We start from the raw sequence: 18,247 nt of genomic DNA, 5'->3' as shown, positions 1-18,247 counted from the left end.
TCTTTTTGCTTTGTCATTATGAGGTATTGTATGTAGGTTGATGAGGTAAAAACAATTGAATACATTTTTAGAAGGCTGTAACGTAAACATAAAGTGAAGGGGTCTGAATGCTTTCCGAAGGCACGGTACATATTTCCCTGGCATATTAAATCATTTATGCAGAAGCATACAATTCATTTTTGGACTCACCTTGTTGTGTTTGTTGTCACGGCCGTTAAGGGAACTGGACCAAGGTGCAGCGTGGTGAGCGTACATATCCCCTTTGATTTATTTCTCTGTATTTATGGTGCTTTCAAGACAACTGGGAACTCGTATAAAAAACGAGGTTGAATCACGATGATGTCATTGATCTTCTGGTGGTAGTGTGTAGTGTTTTTTTTCCCAGAGTTCCCAGTTATCTTGAACTCAAGTCAGATTTCCCAGCTCTGAGTTTCCAGTTGTTTTGAGCGAGGCAGAAGTCATGCTGGATTGACAGCATGGCCAAATGTTGAATGTTTTATAATTTTAAGCTTGGAAAAGAGAACCTTAAACCCAGACTTGGACCACACACCCATTCCACTGAATAGCAGGCTAATGATTGCGTTGCAATGCTTGCAGTTAGCCACTGATTCCTTCCAAACCACTCATTGTTACATTTGTGATTTCCAACTTGTCCTATAATGTTTATGTCCAATGGCCGATGAGCACCGATACATTTTATCTATAATTTCTCTTCAATATTTCTCTCCATATGACAAGGATTAAAAATGATTTGCCAGTAGATTGTCGACTTGATTCATGACAATGACTGCTAGCTAAGATTTTTAAAATTGTGATGTTGACATGATCAGTCCAATCAAAGTTACTGTAGATATAATGTGATTTGACATTGTTTTATCTGTGGCCAATGACCTGGAGCCATTACCAACCCCTACGCTCCGTATTTTCCGCTGGCTGCCCCACCACCACAGGAAGCACTGAGCTTGGTTGCATTTTGGAGCTGCCTTTCTCAAGAAAGCAAAAGAGACCATGTTTGTATGGAGACTATTAAACTCAATTGTTATTATTTTTCTTACATTGTTTGCAAACTGATACGTGACACGTATTAATGCCAAAATAACATGCAAAACAGGCTACCCCCTTTTTTTGTAAAAAATGTGAGCCTCAAAACAGGTGGGGCTCTGCCCCACCAGCCCTGACTGACGGGTCGCACTCACATGAATGCCCGTAGGGATGTGAGGAGTCTCTCTCTCTCTCTCTCTCTCTCTCTCTCTCTCTCTCTCTCTCTCTCTCTCTCTCTCTCTCTCTCTCTCTCTCTCTCTCTCTCTCTCTCTCTCTCTCTCTCTCTCTCTCTCTCTCTCTCTCTCTCTCTCTCTCTCTCTCTCTCTCTCTCTCTCTCTCTCTCTCTCTCTCTCTCTCTCTCTCTCTCTCTCTCTCTCTCTCTCTCCCACCTGTTCCTCAGTGTCAGAGATTGAATTAGACCGACTCAAAACTCCACATGGCATAAATAACATACCATCTCTGCATTTATCCACATACTGTATGTGATTAATAACAACACAATCATGCCCAGAAGGATTCAAATGACCTACCGTTGAAAAACAGCCTCCCATAAGGATTTCAATCTGTTTTAGTTGAATCTATATATTATTATATTGAGATAGTTATGATGGATAAAGAAGGATTACACCTTTTGATTACACCCATGCCTAATCCTAAGCTTTTTCTAACAATCATGCTTCGGTCTTGCTCACTGAGCGAGATGATGAAAGGAGTTAGCGGTGGAGAGATGGATGTGGCAACTAGGAAAGAGAGACAGATTTCACTAGTCATTATGGAAGGAGAGACGCATGTCTTGCAGGGAGTGATAGAGAGAGATGGAGGGAAAGACGGTGGGAGGAACGACAGACAGACAGGCAGGCAGACAGACAGACAGCAGGGGGAACGGCAGACATACAGGCAGGCAGACAGACAGACAGCAGGGGGAACGGCAGACATACAGGCAGGCAGACAGACAGACAGCAGGGGGAACGGCAGACAGGCAGGCAGACAGACAGACAGCAGGGGGAACGACAGACAGACAGGCAGGCAGACAGACAGCAGGGGGAACGGCAGACAGACAGACAGACAGACGGCAGGGGGAACGGCAGACATACAGGCAGGCAGACAGACAGACAGCAGGGGGAATGGCAGACAGACAGACAGCAGGGGGAACGGCAGACAGACAGCGGGGGAACGACGGACAGACAGACAGACAGCGGGGGGAACGACGGACAGACAGACAGACCGAGGGGGGAACGACAGACAGACAGACAGACAGCGGGGGGAACGATGGAAGGACTGACAGAAAGACAGAGGGGAAAACGAAAGACAGACAGACCAGCGGTGCCTTGTTCTCCTGTATGAGTCACACACTGAAAATACTGGCAGCCTTCCAAGCCTCAGTGCTGCTGCTACTGCTCACAATGGAGCGAGTCCAGCATAATATTACCACACACACACAGACGGTAAACATCTCTATTTTTTGTCGTAACCAGTGGTCTTTATTTTTCTATATAGTACTACTGATATTGATTACTGCATTGTTGGGAAAGAGCTTGGAAGAAAGTCCTTTCACTGTAATTGTGCGCTTGATAATAAAACTTGAAAGTTGTAGAAAATGTGTCTGAAAGACTGATTCAGCCCACATTCCTCCTCTTGCTGCTCTGCTTGGCCACAATTTGAACTCAAACCTTAAAAAATAAATAATAGCTTGGCAGATTGTGAACCCAGGTGTTTATTGTCAACTTCTCTTCTTCTTTCCCAGACTGCTGCCGTTTTCAGCCCTGTAACAATTGACCAAATTCAATTCAATTCAAAGAACTGTGTTTGTACTGTGAGGGAACTGCTTGTGCTGAGTGGTTCATGCAAGAAAACACAGTTAGGCTTTGTGGTGAACAGTAAGGATGAGCGATGGAAGGTTGTTATTGATAACACCATGACGACGCGTAACACCATGGGGAAACTAGTAGTCCACCTGCACTACAAAGAGACCATTTTGTTTCTGGGTACAGATGAGAGAAACAGATTTATGTGTTGGTGTAGTGGAGAGAGAGAGAGAGAGAGAGAGAGAGAGAGAGAGAAGAAAAGCAAGAAAGCACAGAAGGTAGGAAAAAGGAGGGAGAGTAGCTGAGAGATCAATCCTGTGGAGGGGTGGTGTGGGAGGAGGGAGGGAGAAGAGGGAGAAGAGGGAGAGTAGCTGAGAGATCAATCCTGTGGAGGGGTGGTGTGGGGGGAGGGAGGGAGAAGAGGGAGAGGGAAGAAAAGCAAGAAAGCACAGAAGGTAGGAAAAAGGAGTGAGAGTAGCTGAGAGATCAATCCTGTGGAGGGGTGGTGTGGGGGGAGGGAGGGAGAAGAGGGAGAGAGAGTGTGTCTTCGTGTACACTGTAAAAATAGAAAGTCTCAAAACGCCCTGATTGTGTAATGAAACCATGAAAAGTAGTGCACCTAAGCTGAGATCTGGTGTTTGGAGGGTGTTTGAATGTAAACCCAATGGAAGTGTTCTGATACACTGAATGGGTTTTAAAACAGAGCTGTCTCAATAAAGTGTCAAAATACCTCCAAATATCTTCTTTAAAAAAATACAAAATTTATGTGTGCAAGTCGTTTCAATGATTTGTTAATTTCATTTGACCAAAATAATATGTTTCTCAAAATGTAAGTATATTTCATGAGGATAACAAAAGAGAGAGACAAGGGAGTGATTGAAGTCCCTGGAAAACTTTGGTTTTAATTAACATGCATTTCCTATCTTGCCACATCACTCTGTTTTTAGAGGATTGTGGCCCCCAATTTTTTAGAGGACTTTATGATTCTTTTACACAATGTTGTAAGTATATTTCTATATTCGTATTAAGCTTGTTGTGCCATGAGGTGTAATGGATCAGAGCTATCAAAGTCGTCAGGCAAACTGAGGTTCAGTGAGGACAGCACCCAGTCCCACATTCAGGATTGTCAATGGAAGAGGCAAGTGCAGAATCCTCAGTTCTTGCAGTTCAACCTCCAGTTACTGCTGATGGTTTGAATACTGTGCTTGACAATGCCTGCCGAAAGGTATGTTAATGGCAAATGATCAAATATATAAAACGATATTAAACATTAAAACACTCCAGAAAAAGTATGTCCTTCTCCACTAAATGGGATTTAAAACATCATAATGATGTTGAGAAGCATTAGAGTAAGGAAACGGCACCAAAATTCTGCACAAAACACGGAACACCAAAATAGTGTTTTCTACCTTTTCTGTTGGTGCTCCCAGTCCCTGGCAAGGTGTTGCACAATACTTGATGAAGTGGTCTATGTAATGTACTGTAATGTTTCAAAACATCTCAGGATGATGTGTTTCAATACTCCAGCAGAGTTGGTGGCAGCTGTCACTGTAGAGAGGAGAGGAGAGGAGTGTAGAGAGGAGAGGAGTGTAGAGAGGAGAGGAGTGGAAAGAGGAGGAGAGGAGTAGAGAGGAGAGAGGTAGAGGGAGAGGAGTGTGGAGGAGAGGAGAGGAGGAGAGGAGTGTAGAGGAGTGTAGAGGAGGAGGAGTGGAGGGGAGAGGAGAGAGGGGAGTGGAGTGTAGAGGGGAGAGGAGTGTAGAGAGGAGAGGAGTGGAAAGAGGAGGGAGAGGAGAGGAGGGAGAGAGAGAGGAGTGTAGGAGGAGAGGAGTGGAGAGAGGAGAGGAGTGTAGAGAGGAGAGGAGTGGAAAGAGGAGAGGAGTGTAGAGAGGAGAGGAGTGGAGAGAGGAGTGGAGAGGAGAGGAGTGGAGAGGAGAGAGGAGTGTAGAGGAGAGGAGAGGAGTGGAAAGAGGAGAGGAGGAGAGGAGTGGAGAGAGAGAGGAGGGAGAGGAGAGGAGTGGAGAGGAGGGAGAGAGGAGAGGAGTGGAGAGAGGAGAGGAGTGTAGAGAGGAGAGGAGTGTAGAGAGGAGAGGGAGAGGAGGGAGAGGAGAGAGGAGGAGGAGTGTAGAGAGGGAGTGTAGAGAGGAGAGGAGGGAGTGGAGGGGAGAGGTGTGGAGAGAGGAGAGGAGAGGAGTGGAGAGAGGAGAGGAGTGTAGAGGGGAGAGGAGTGTAGAGGGGAGGAGAAAGGGAGAGTAGAGGGAGAGGAGTGGAGAGAGGAGAGGAGTGGAGAGAGGAGAGGAGTGGAGAGAGGAGAGGAGTGGAGAGAGGAGAGGAGTGTGAGAGGAGAGGAGTGTAGAGAGGAGAGGAGTGTAGAGGGGAGAGGAGTGTAGAGGGGAGGGAGTGGGGGAGAGGAGTGTAGAGAGGAGAGGAGTGTAGAGAGGAGAGGAGTGTAGAGAGGAGAGGAGTGTAGAGAGGAGAGGAGTGGAGGGGAGAGGTGTGGAGAGAGGAGAGGAGAGGAGTGGAGAGTGCTGTGAGGCCCAACGGTGAGGTGCTGAGTTTCTGATGCCTCTGTCAGTAGGGGACTGCAGCCTGTCTGCAGGGACAGAGAGCAGAGCAGCTCTGCCCTGTGTCACAGTGACACTCTCGCACACACAGACACACACACAGCTATATATATACACTCACACAGCCAGCCATACCACACAGGGGAATGCATACTGACCGTACTGCACTTCCTTTGAGATGGTTTTGATTGGGTCTTAGGAGAGGAGACAGTGGGGAGTCTGTAGGTATTGAATTCATTATCTATCCTTGTCATGTTTATTGTGAAGTAGTAGTCAAATAGAACAGAACCGGGAGAGAGGTTTACAGTGCAGATTGCATCCCAAGGTGTGTGTGTGTGTGTGTGTGTGTGTGTGTGTGTGTGTGTGTGTGTGTGTGTGTGTGTGTGTGTGTGTGTGTGTGTGTGTGTGTGTGTGTGTGTGTGTGTGTGTGTGTGTGTGTGTGTGTGTGTGCGACGTTTCATTTTGATAGGGTGCTATACAACTGGCTGATAGCAACATGACTGAAGGAAAACCAGAGCCCCATATATATGTAAATAGATGTCTCTGAGGAAAAGCATAGCCTCTCCCTTCCCTACTACCAGAACAGTGTTGTTCTACAGTACAGTGTCATCCTGTACATGTCTATCTGTCTGTCCTGTCCTGTCCTGTCTGTGTGCCAGTCTGAGACAGAGTCTGCTGGTTGCTGTAGATATATCTAGGCCAGTGGACACAGCATGGAGAGGAATCCCTCGGTAGCCCAGCATACGCTGCTAGCCTGCTGCTGCCTGTATCAGATCAGTGGGGAGAGGTTGCATCCCAAATGGCACCCGGTTCCCTAAGTAGTGCACTACTTTTGACCAGATCCCTATGGGCCCAGGTCAAAAGGAGTGCACTATGTAGGGAATAGGTTGCCATTTGGGACATGGTGAGTTAGTGCAGAGTATTGATGATCAGTAACAGACTGGTCGATACCTCCTGTTCCCCTTCTCCCACAGACTACTGTTCAGACAGAGAGACACCACAAACAGGTTTATCACACAGCCAAACTGAGATAGATACTTCGAACGGCTACCAACGAATGACTGTAAATATCTCATATTTGATCAATATGTGTAACCATATTGTTACAGCTAGCACTTGTGGGACCACATCTGCTCAAAGGAAATTGCAAGAGCTATAAAATCCTGTGTTACTGTACTACAGGCATCCACACACAATCATATAATCCACAAGATGCGTATTTGGCGGTACACATGCTTGGTATAGTTACCACGTCAGTAGGGCTCGCTGAACTAGTGGAGGAGAAAGTGGAGACATTAATAATGTAATATGTCTTACCTCCAGAGGACACAGGCAGGGAGCTGGAAACAATAAACACACACACACACATAGAAACACACACACACACACGCTGGGAACAAAGCAGCAACAGGGCAGACCCTTGAACCTCTTACCAATCTCTCCCTGAATAAGAAACCTAAGTGGCCTCATATAATGGCTTCGTTTTCATTCCTAGGGATCTTACCACCAACAGCACGTACTGGCCTTCTGGGACGATGACCTAGGCGCAGAATAGCAGAGATTAACCAATAGCGCGTCGATATGACCTCACAGACAATAATGACCTGTATAATATCTTTGCATACCCGTGCCACCCTTCACTTTCTTCCTCTGGCGGCCATGGTAAGAGCATTCCATGTTCTCCGTAAAATGTGTTATATGTCTCTGTGGGTTGTGTTACCTGTGTAGCTGTTGTGAAAACCTGGCGTCGATACGTAAGTGCTTCTGAAGAGAGGGAGGGAGGGAGGGAGGGAGGGAGGGAGAGAGAGAGAGAGAGAGAGAGAGAACATGGTATAACCCAGGGCCTGAGCTATAAATCAAATCAAATGTATTTATAAAGCCCTTCTTACATCAGTTGATATCTCAAAGTGCTGTACAGAAACCCAGCCTAAAACCCCAAACAGCAAGCAATGCAGGTGTTGAAGCACATTGGCTAGAAAAAACTCCCTAGAAAGGCCAAAACCTAGGAAGAAACCTAGAGAGGAACCAGGCTATGGGGGGTGGCCAGTCCTCTTTTGGCTATGCCGGGTGGAGATTATAACAGAACATGACCAAGATGTTCAAATGTTCATAAATTAACAGCATGGTTAAATAATAGGTCTGGGACAGGTAGCACGTCCGGTGAACAGGTCAGGATTCCATAACCGCAGGCAGAACAGTTGAAACTGGAGCAGCAGCACGGCCAGGTGGACTGGGGACAGCAAGGAGTCATCATTCCAGGTCTCCGCCACGGCACAACCCAAGGTGGGACGCCAACCCAGACAGGAAGATCACATCAGTGACTCAACCCACTCTAGGGACGGCATGAAAGATATAACCCAGATATAACCCAGTCCCTCAGCTCCTCTCCTGTCATCACAGACGAAGGAAGAAGTGTTTGTGTGCTACAACTCAGCTTCTCTGCTCCCCTGTCAGCCAATATTAACCTACGCTGTCTGTTTTTCTCTCTTTCCCTCTTACGTTCTTTCTTTCCTTCTCTCTCTCTGTCAGGGGGAGGATTCTCTGGGTGCCATGGAGAAGGTGTGTCGCCAGCTGACCTATCACCTGAGCCCACACTCACAGTGGAGACGGCAGGGCATACTGAAGAGGAAGCCGCAGGCATGGTGAGGAGACAGGGGACATGTTGTGCGTGCGCACCTACGTGTGTGTGTGTGTGTGTGTGTGTGTGTGTGTGTGTGTGTGTGTGTGTGTGTGTGTGTGTGTGTGTGTGTGTATCACATGGGTATGTGGTACCCTCTGATGGGTCACTAGAGCTAGAGAGAAAGTTTGGTCAAAGGCAGCATGCACACACAGAAGAAGCTATGATTATTTATTTATATGTGAGAAGTTTTGTCAAATGTACGTTTCTCATTTCCTAATGTAATTCTGGGTCAGTGTGGACTGGCGCACTCTTTGGCCTACACGCAAGAACTGCAGGCTTGCACGGGGCAGGCCTTTTTTGTTGTTAATCAATGTGATTAGTTTGTGCAAATAAAAGGCTTGACGTGGCGTCTTGGGCCGACGGATCGGACTGAATCATCGTTTCACCTGGCATCCTCCCTGATTTCCCAGTTCCTTCCTCAGTGGTCAATGCAGAGGAAGTCACGAAAATGCCACATAATCTGGTGTATGTGTCTGTCTTGGTCCAGTCTAACTCGACTAAAACAAGACATGCTATGTGTCTGGCTTGGTCCAGTCTAACTCGACTAAAACAAGACATGCTATGTGTCTGGCTTGGTCCAGTCTAACTCGACTAAAACAAGACATGCTATGTGTCTGGCTTGGTCCAGTCTAACTCGACTAAAACAAGACATGCTATGTGTCTGGCTTGGTCCAGTCTAACTCGACTAAAACAAGACATGCTATGTGTCTGGCTTGGTCCAGTCTAACTCAACTAAAACAAGACCTGCTATGTGTCTGGCTTGGTCCAGTCTAACTCGACTAAAACAAGACATGCTATGTGTCTGGCTTGGTCCAGTCTAACTCGACTAAAACAATACATCCTGTGTGTGTGTGTGTGTGTGTGTGTGTGTGTGTGTGTGTGTGTGTGTGTGTGTGTGTGTGTGTGTGTGTGTGTGTGTGTGTGTGTGTGTGTGTGTGTGTGTGTGTGTGTGTGTGTGTGTTTCTGTATAAACCTAATCTAGAGCAAATCTGTGTACACGCGCGCCTTATCTCGTCTTTTTCATTCATCATGTACTCCCAGAAGCCTTCACTCTGCCCCTAGCTCTAACTGTTCTACCCATGAGTACATTGATGAATGGGAGTCATATTTACTCAGCTAAGTGAGTCAGTGAATGACAGCACCACAGATGGGTGTGTGTGTGTGCTGCACCCTCCCCATCAGTGCTGCAGATCTTCTAACTGTCATAGCTGTGCTGTATATGGCGCAGCTGCTGCACAGTATACAACTGATGATGTAGTGTGTGTGTGTGTGTGTGTGCGTGTGCATGTGTGTGTGTGTGCGTGCATGTGTGTGTGTGTGTATGTTCCTGTGTAACAACTTCTAAAGTGTGTTATGGTATAACTGTTTCCATAAAGCGTGTAATGGGTCCGTTGACCCCGGAGGTGGTTATTACAGGGGCCCAGCGGTGGTGTTTATATCCCCAGAGCTCTTGCCTGAGCCTGTTCTCTCAGTGCCACACCACACACACCACACTCACCACACACCACACACCACACACACTGGGGTACAGATGTTCCTCAGCTCTCTCTCAGTCTCCAGTCTAGTCTCTCTTACCTTTACAGCTCTGAGCTCTACTATCGCCTGCTATTGTTCCACAGCGTAATCACCATAGAAATAGGATCCGTAGAAGGGACAATACTACGCCTACGCAGTAGCCCAGACAACAGGGTTCTAATCACGTTAGCACTGTACACGGCTCTGACCATAGAAATATAATTATATTTATATGTCTCTGACAGGACAGTGCGATTACCATATCATTAAAATGATGACTGTTCTGGTCATTGTACTTCTACGGTAATCACAATGGACTTTGGAGATTTATGTACAGTGCTGTGATTAACACCCCTGCTTCTGTGACCTACCTCGTGGGCGTCCTTCCTCTGCACGGTGTCTGTGTGTCTCTCTCTCTCAGGAGAGATGCGTTCTATTTGTCCGTTCTACTGTTTGTCAGATCGAGTCTAATGTCGTTGATTATGGACTGGGTTTTGGACTGGGTGCATAGACCACTAAGGCCAGTTTACTGTCACCCATTTGAGAAGGTTATTGTGACACCAGTAGAAAACTCCTTCTTGTATGCACACATGACTGGTCAGTGTCAGTGCCTGCTTTGTAGATAAACTGTGCATGTCAGCTAAATGTGCATGTCAGTGCCTGGGTTCTATATTATATTATTATTATCATTTGAGAAGGTTATGCCTGGGTGACACGGTTTGCATAGTGATGAAAATGTCTCCTTTCTTGTCAACACTGTGCATGTCAGTGCCTGGGTTCTATTGTGCACTGTGCATGTCAGTGCCTGGGTTCTATTGTAGAGTAACACTGTGCATGCCAGTGCCTGGGTTCTATTGTAGAGGAACACTGTAACACTGGTCATGTCAGTGCCTGGGTTCTATTGTAGAGGAACACTGTGCATGTCAGTGCCTGGGTTCTATTGTAGAGTAACACTGTGCATGTTAGTGCCTGGGTTCTATTGTGTGTGCATGTCAGTGCAGTGTGCATGTCAGTGCCTGGTTCTGTGCATTGTAGAGTAACACTGTGCATGTCAGTGCCTGGGTTCTATTGTAGAGTAACACTGTGCATGTCAGTGCCTGGGTTCTATTGTAGAGTAACACTGTGCATGTCAGTGCCTGGGTTCTATTGTAGAGTAACACTGTGCATGTCAGTGCCTGGGTTCTATTGTAGAGTAACACTGTGCATGTCAGTGCCTGGGTTCTATTGTAGAGTAACACTGTGCATGTCAGTGCCTGGGTTCTATTGTAGAGTAACACTGTGCATGTCAGTGCCTGCCGGGTCCTAATTGACTCCACCATTCCATCCGTAATTACAGAGGTAACTAGAGGAAACCTCTTTCATATCTCCACCTCACTGCATATAATCAGACCAAGGCTTTAAATACTTTGACTGTTTGCTTTAGTCTGCCTGGACTGACAGGTGGCGGGCTTTTGGGACAATTGGGACTATTCCATTGGCTCTATTGCGCAAGGCAAACTCAAAGCGAGCCTAGCTAAAATATTTGAAATGATTGCAAATAGTATTTGAACCCAGGTCTGCATATAATGTGTTCTGTGGATCACTTTAGCTTTATCTCCCTGACCCTGTCTCCGTGACCCTGTCTCCGTGACCCTGTCTCCGTGACTCTGTCTCCGTGGTGGAGGAGTCGGGGCCATTAATGCCTTTTGCCATGGGTTACATTAGCCCCTAGCTAATTAGCATGGGGGACAGGAGCACTGGAGGAGAGGGCTCATCTCCTCCTCCTCCTCCTCCTCCTCCTCCTCCTCTGCCGTTGCTGTCTCATACACTCTGCCTCAGCTCTGGACTGGTCATGACCTCAGCACCCCCCCCCGCACACACAAACACACGAAAGGACACGCACACGTTTAGATGGACACACACGTATGGAGACACGCATGTACACAGACACACTGCTTCTTGCAGGGGGAACTGCTTGACTGAGTTGTGCCAGCCCCTAAGCCCCATTTCCAGTTCAAGTGGTTATTGGTTAAAAGAAAAAGTCCTAGGAAACCTAATGAGTGAACTTCCCCTAGTTAGATACTGAATCATAGTCTTGATGAATGTTGAGGATGGCTTTGTAATTGGGCAGTGGCTGACTCAGCCTTAAACAGGAAATATAATTTGGCCTCCCGAGTGGTGCAGCGGCCTAAGGCGTTACTACAGACCCGGGTTCATTCCAGGGCTGTGGAACACAACCGGCCTTGGCCGGGAGTCCCATAGGACGGCACACAATTGGCCTCAGTTGCAGCAATGAGACAAGATCGAAAATTGAGGAGATTTAAAAAATATATATATATTGGAACGGATAAGGAATGTCAAGGTATGAAATGTTGAAAGAGGACTCTAATAAATAGAAACGAGATGTGGTTTTGCGTGTACATTACCCTCCTTAAGGTCCCGTGTGGCTTAGTTGGTAGAGCATGGCGCTTGCAACGCCAGGGTTGTGGGTTCAATTCCCACAGGGGACCGGTACGCAACGATACAATATGATATGCTCTCACTACTGTAAGTCCCTGTAGTCCCTTACAGTATGCTAGTATGCTAATTGATAATGTTCTTATATGAAGAAAAAAAAGGATACTAGCTGTTGTTCTTTAGAATTGAAAGGCTTTAAGCAGTCTACGCATTGGATTGAGGATCAGCTAACTAGAAATAACAGCGCTGTTCCCTGCAGCAAGACTGTTTTGAACTGACAGTGATGAGAGAACAGATGCTTAGCCGCCAAGTAAGCAACTGTCAAATTAAGACGTGTGTGTGTGTGTGTGTGTGTGTGTGTGTGTGTGTGTGTGTGTGTGTGTGTGTGTGTGTGTGTGTGAGGCCTACACAAAACAATGAGTGGCCACTGTAATGATCTGAGAAGTAGAGTTGAATGTGGTAATAGAGATAATGACGCAGTAATGGAGGGCCAACCGTAGCTCTGCCCGTCTCCCATAGAGACAGATGACCAGGATAAGGTGAGACACACACAGGGGAAAAGTGATATCATCTTTGCTGCCAATGGACTAGCTGACACCTAAAGTGTCATTTAATACCACACTCATTATATTGCAATGGCACTGTGCTGTCACTACGGTTGCGTTATGTCACTGAACAATGGTGTCATCAGGTCACCAAGGGTCAGTGATTTGTGTGAAGCTCACTCGACAGGGATTTTAGGGTGGATCTGCAGACTGGAGCTACTATACAAGGGATCATCTTTAATAATGAAGCACTAGTCACTGAAATAATGTTTACGTAATGTTTACATACTGCTTTACACAACTCATATGTATATACTGTATTCTGCTCAATGTAATATTTATATCCTAATTCAATTTTTTTACTTCTAGATTTGTGTGTGTTGTTGTGAATCGTTTTTAGATACTACTACACTGTTAGATACTACTGCGCTGAGTTAGGAACACAAGCATTTCGATACGCCCGCAATAACATCTGCTAAATATGTCTATCTGACCAATAAAATGTGATTTGATTTGATTTGAGATATAATCTATTGTCTCTCCTTGAGGGGTAAAACAGTGATTTACTCTTATTATCATAAACACACATTCATGTGATATAGTTTGTTTGTTATTGGGGTTAAACAGATGAAGTGTGTTTTACATTTTGAAACTAGGTTCAAATGAAAAGAAAGGATTAAACTGTGAGCAAAATGTCTTGGTTGGCTAGATCGGTCCCCGTGTGGTATGTAGTATGTGGAACAAGCATTTCGCTACACCCGCAATAACACCTGCTACATATGCGTATGTGACCAATAACATTTGATTTGATCTAAGGACTCCTGTGTCTGAGAGGAAGAGACCTCGACTCTTGCGTTGCTCTAGCATAAAGCGTGGGATTTAATGTGTGTTGTGAGTCGGATCTTTGTAGTATCTGTTGCTCCAGTCTAAAGCGTGGGATTCTGGTCGGGAGCCAGTCTGATAGTGTGGGATTGATGTTCTGTACACCAGTTTCATCTGTTTCTATTTACGTTTTGCTCTGCTTTAAAAAAAATATTTGTTAGTTAAAACTATCAGGGGAGAAGTCACAGGGAGAATGCTGAAAGGGAGCCAGAGATTCATCATGAGGTCATAACCCAGGGACCATTGACTTCAACTCATAGACAAATAATAAATGGAACGGATATTTCAGTCAACGCTCCGTGTTGGGTGGGCCGTCAGCCATATTGAGTGTAAACATGACTGTACTGTCAATTGTACACTGTCTGAAAGATGTCCCCATTCCAGTAATTCCATTTGTTTGCCACGACCCAATTCCCATAAAAATCCATTAGCTTGAGAGAAGTTATAAAACTTTTAGTTTTAAGTAATTAATACCAAAACAAGATCTGGACTGATTTAGCAGCATAAGTGGGACTACACCATGTCTCAATGTTGTTGACGGATTTGAGCGGAGTGCTTGACCCCATAGAATTAGAATTATAACGGATATTCACGTTCAAGTCAATGTTCTGTGATTACTCCCTTCTTGTAATTCTATGCTTGGACCAACTAATAAATGGGTTTCTTTGGCTCACATCCTAGCACTACACAGCCATTAGGAGGGAGATAATAATAATTGGGGTCCAGACCTAATTCTGCCTCACATGCATTGTATTGTTTTCATTTGTACCTGGAAGACATTCAAGTCTGATCTCACTTTAGCCTTTTTATGGCATAAAATGCAGAGCAGGCCTTTGTTCAGTTGAGTTTATTCACTGCCAAGCACAAGACTTCTGCTGTGCTGTGAGTGTATTTTCACTTTGGAACATGTTGTTTTTCTTTATCTGTCCCCCCGAGGTCTGGATTATCTGGACTCACTCCTTTCTTTCTATTTACCTCCACTTTCTTTCTATTTACCTCCACTTTCTTTCTATTTACCTCCACTTTCTTTCTATTTACCTCCACTTTCTTTCTATTTACCTCCACTTTCTTTCTATTTACCTCCACTTTCTTTCTATTTACCTCCACTTTCTTTCTATTTACCTCCATTCTTTCTATTTATCTCCACTTTCTTTCTATTTACCTCCACTTTCTTTATATTTATCTCCACTTTCTTTCTAGTTTTCATTTCATTCTGTGGTGATTTTTAGGTTGAGAGTCTCCAAACTGAGCAAACAACATTGCCAATCAGCGTTTTACTTCTTGTTGTAAAGTAAGTCGCCTTGGCTTGTGCAAGCTGAAACAGCTCATAGGAGTGGCATCTCCTGTTTCTATAGCATGAGGCGGCTTGATGTACAAGTACACCCCCCTGGGCAGCGAACTAGTCTATCGCAGGGCCTTACCCCCAATCTATTTCCCTAATGCTGAGTGCCAAGCAGAGACGCATCAGGTTCCATTTTTACAGTCTTTGGTATGACTTGGCATTGAACTCCCAAACGTCCAATCTCTGGGCAAATACTCTAACCACAAGGCCACTGCATTGTCTACTGCTTGTTGACTGGTGTCAAAAAAGACCCCTCTTTATCTCCTCCGAAATCATCCAAACTCACATCATAGTGACCAAATTGAAAGACACTCCACACCTGAGTGTCAACCACAGTATTAAGAAACAAGCTTATGCCAAAACGCGTGAACTCTCTAGCTGTGCCACAGAGAGCCACTTCTTTGTTTCGGTGAGGTCGGCAGAAAATCTCCCTCAGTTCACATCTCATCGCATTTGTTTGTTTGGATCATATGGACAGGTTTGCAAACTGAAACGCAACACGGAGGGGCAGACTACTAATTATGCAGAAACTTAAACATCTCTCTTTCTCTCTCCCCATCTCTCCTCCTCTTATCATCTCTCTGCTAACCTTCCCATGTAAGTGGGTGAACCCATTTCTCACCCCTCTGCCCCTCAGCACATGAAGTGTCAGGAAATGGTGAAAACAACCGTATTACAGATAGTAATGTAATGAATCTACCTACCTGTCGCTATGCCTGGGGCTCCATGCTCCTGCTGTCCTTGTCTCAACACAGGCTCTTCTAACGGTCTAGTAATGTAATATCCTTCCTGTCAGGGGTATGTTGCTCTCGGAGATAGCTCACCCTGATAGTTTTATTGACTGTATGATATGTGGACCGTTACCATGTTTTGTGCTTGGGAAATGTACAATTTGCATACACATTTTGCATTGGAGATATTAAATAGATTTACCTACAGTTTGGTCAACACACATTGTGACATGTATCTGATTACTTCTCCCTCCCCTCCTTTCCCTCCCAGTCTCAAGGTGATGCTGTCGACGCCTCCCCCTAACGGGGCGCTGGACCTTTCGGGCATCCCCCTGACGGTGCGTGACATGGAGCGCCTGTGTGCCTACCTGCAGCGCCACGCGCCCATCATCTGCAGCCTGGAGCTGGGCTTCACCGAGCTCACCGATGACGCCTTCCTCCTCCTCCTGCCCACGCTGGGTGCGCTGCCCCGGCTGGAGACCCTGGCCCTCAACGGCAACCGGCTGACCCGTGCCGTCCTCAAGGAGCTGACGGACAGCCTGAAGGACCCGGCCAGCTTCCCCAGTGTCACATGGATCGACCTGGGCAACAACGTGGACATCTTCTCCCTGCCCCAGCCTTTCCTGGTGAGTCTGAGGAAGCGCTGTCCCAAGCAGGGCAACCTGCCCACCATCCTGGAGTTTGGTGAGAGCCAGGCCAGCGAGCCCGAGGGGAGGGTGGGGGATGATGACGATGACAGGGATGACATCAACAGGACAGAGAGCATGGATGAGCTGAGGTCGGAGGTGGAGGGGGAGATGGACGGAGAGACTGAGATTGAGGAGATGATGGAAGAGTTGTTGGACTTTGACCTGGAGGTGCAGGGGAAGGAGGACGAGATCGAGGACAGCATGTGGACAATGGAGGAGCAGAGGAGGGAGGAGACACGGGGACAGGGAATTAAGAAGATGGTGGAGAGGGCGGAGCTCGAGGAGGAAGACACACAGAGTCAGTCTTCCCACTTGTCGTGCTCCAGCCAATCGCAGCATTCTTCTGGAGCGGTTGAACTGATGAAGGAGGAAGAAGGAGAGGAGGGGACTGATCACTTAGACCCCCTGACCTGAGCAAGAACCCCGGTCCACTCTGCTTGGAACTTCCCCTCCCACGATTTGTCTAGAATGAGAAGAGAGCAGTACCAGCAAGCAGTGAACGTTCGTATAACGTTAGGTAACGTTCTTGGAATGCATAGGTAACCGGAAATTGTTTCCTGGGTTGGACATCTGGGGGAGGGGCACTGTCATCTCAACCGACTGGAATGGTTCCGGAATAACCAACCGATCTGGGTGGACTGTTCGTCCACAGATGCACAGTTTAGGGAGATGACAATCCAGGTTGAAAGCGGACGTTTGTGATAACTCTTATTGTTGTTTCATTATGAATTAGGATTATAATCCTCTGTAGTAAAGAGTAATAGATATATTATATATCAAATGTAGAAAACAAATAAACATTTTCTTATGTACATGTGGCTGTCATATCTGTCACGAAAGAGATATTTCGTTCAGGTTTCACCCCCTTACTAACCCTGTCCTATAGATGGATGAATGCCTATGTGCCTGTCACTTGTTCCCCTCTTGGTGTAGAGACTGTATGTCAGAGAGAGAGACAGACAGATGGCTGACGGAAGGACGGATGGACAGACAAACAGACTGGTAGAAAGACAGAAGAAGAGCGGTAATTCCCTCTGATACTACAGTACGTCTGTCTCTCTATCTCTCTGACCAGCACTCTCTTCACCAATCCTACCTACCCAGTATTTTTGTATGCATATGCATGCTCCAGTGTGTCGATTTCAGATGTGATCTGAGTGCAGCGCGAGTACCTTTTAAACAAGTGCTATTGGCGGAAAGAATTGATGGAAACCAAAAAAAAAAAGATTGGTTGTAAGGCGGGTTAAAAGATGCTGACTATAAGGCTCATGATTGTAAAGCATGTGAGGGAGGAGTCTGTTAATGTGACGAAAAGCACCGTTTAGGCTAAGGGAAAGGGCATAGTTGCTACGGTGACCGGCGCTACGGCGACAGGAGCTATAACAACCCATCTTTAGCAGCCTCACTTGTTCCCTTTATCCCTGCCAGTCATGTCAAGTGCACGTATCACTTATAACCGTTGTATCAACACGTTTAATGGGATTTTGTTGTGTGGTTACGACAATGCCATCTAACACGGACTGTCTCTAGGCTACGGCTATAGAACATTCCCTCATTCTCAGTAAATATGTAGCTCTCGCACAGCGTATGTTTCCCCATTTGTAACAACGGTCTAATAAAACGCTTTGAGAATTAGGATTATGCGCTTCATCTCCTTTGTCAATTGTGTATGTGAAGTACCTTATGCCTTTAAGGGTTATGTGTCAGCCGAGGTGAATGCAATTGGGTCCAGATATTCAATGTCAGTTCTCAGAAGTGTAATTCCTCAAAACTATTATCATCCCCCAAACAGATAGACATTTGTGCTGATAATGTGGTTACTACACTGTAAATGAGAAGAGTGTGTATTCTGTTCACCCGGGCTACTCCTATCTGAGACATGTCTTATTCATTCAAGTCTTTCTGATTTCAGGGAGAGTCCAGTTGAACACAACGTTGTGTGTATGTGGGCCTGTAGGAGATGTCATAGACGAGTTCACTGTCTGTGTTCCACTGTGTCTCCGATGAATTTCTCTGTGCG

General features: G+C 46.0%; 1 protein-coding gene and 1 non-coding gene across 3 annotated transcripts in view; both read left to right on the top strand.

Moving 5' to 3' along the window:
• LOC118384978 (leucine-rich repeat-containing protein 75A-like) overlaps positions 1-17,862 on the top strand; it is a 29,355-nt gene extending 11,493 nt beyond the window's left edge. For both annotated transcript variants that reach the window (XM_035771719.2, XM_035771728.2), the window contains 2 exons: positions 7,937-8,049; positions 15,810-17,862. In XM_035771719.2, coding sequence (XP_035627612.1) covers positions 7,937-8,049; positions 15,810-16,641 — 945 coding nt within the window. In that variant the 3' untranslated portion in view covers positions 16,642-17,862. The remainder of the gene's footprint in view (positions 1-7,936; positions 8,050-15,809) is intronic.
• trnaa-ugc (transfer RNA alanine (anticodon UGC)) lies at positions 12,017-12,092 on the top strand. Its single transcript has one exon. It is a non-coding gene; the product is annotated as a tRNA-Ala (tRNA).
• Positions 17,863-18,247: the final 385 nt, after the last annotated feature.

Source organism: Oncorhynchus keta, chromosome 1 (assembly GCF_023373465.1).
Source record: "Oncorhynchus keta strain PuntledgeMale-10-30-2019 chromosome 1, Oket_V2, whole genome shotgun sequence".
Lineage (NCBI taxonomy): Eukaryota > Metazoa > Chordata > Actinopteri > Salmoniformes > Salmonidae > Oncorhynchus > Oncorhynchus keta.
Note: the sequence above shows the minus strand (reverse complement) of the source record. Positions and strands in the feature narration are given on the sequence as shown.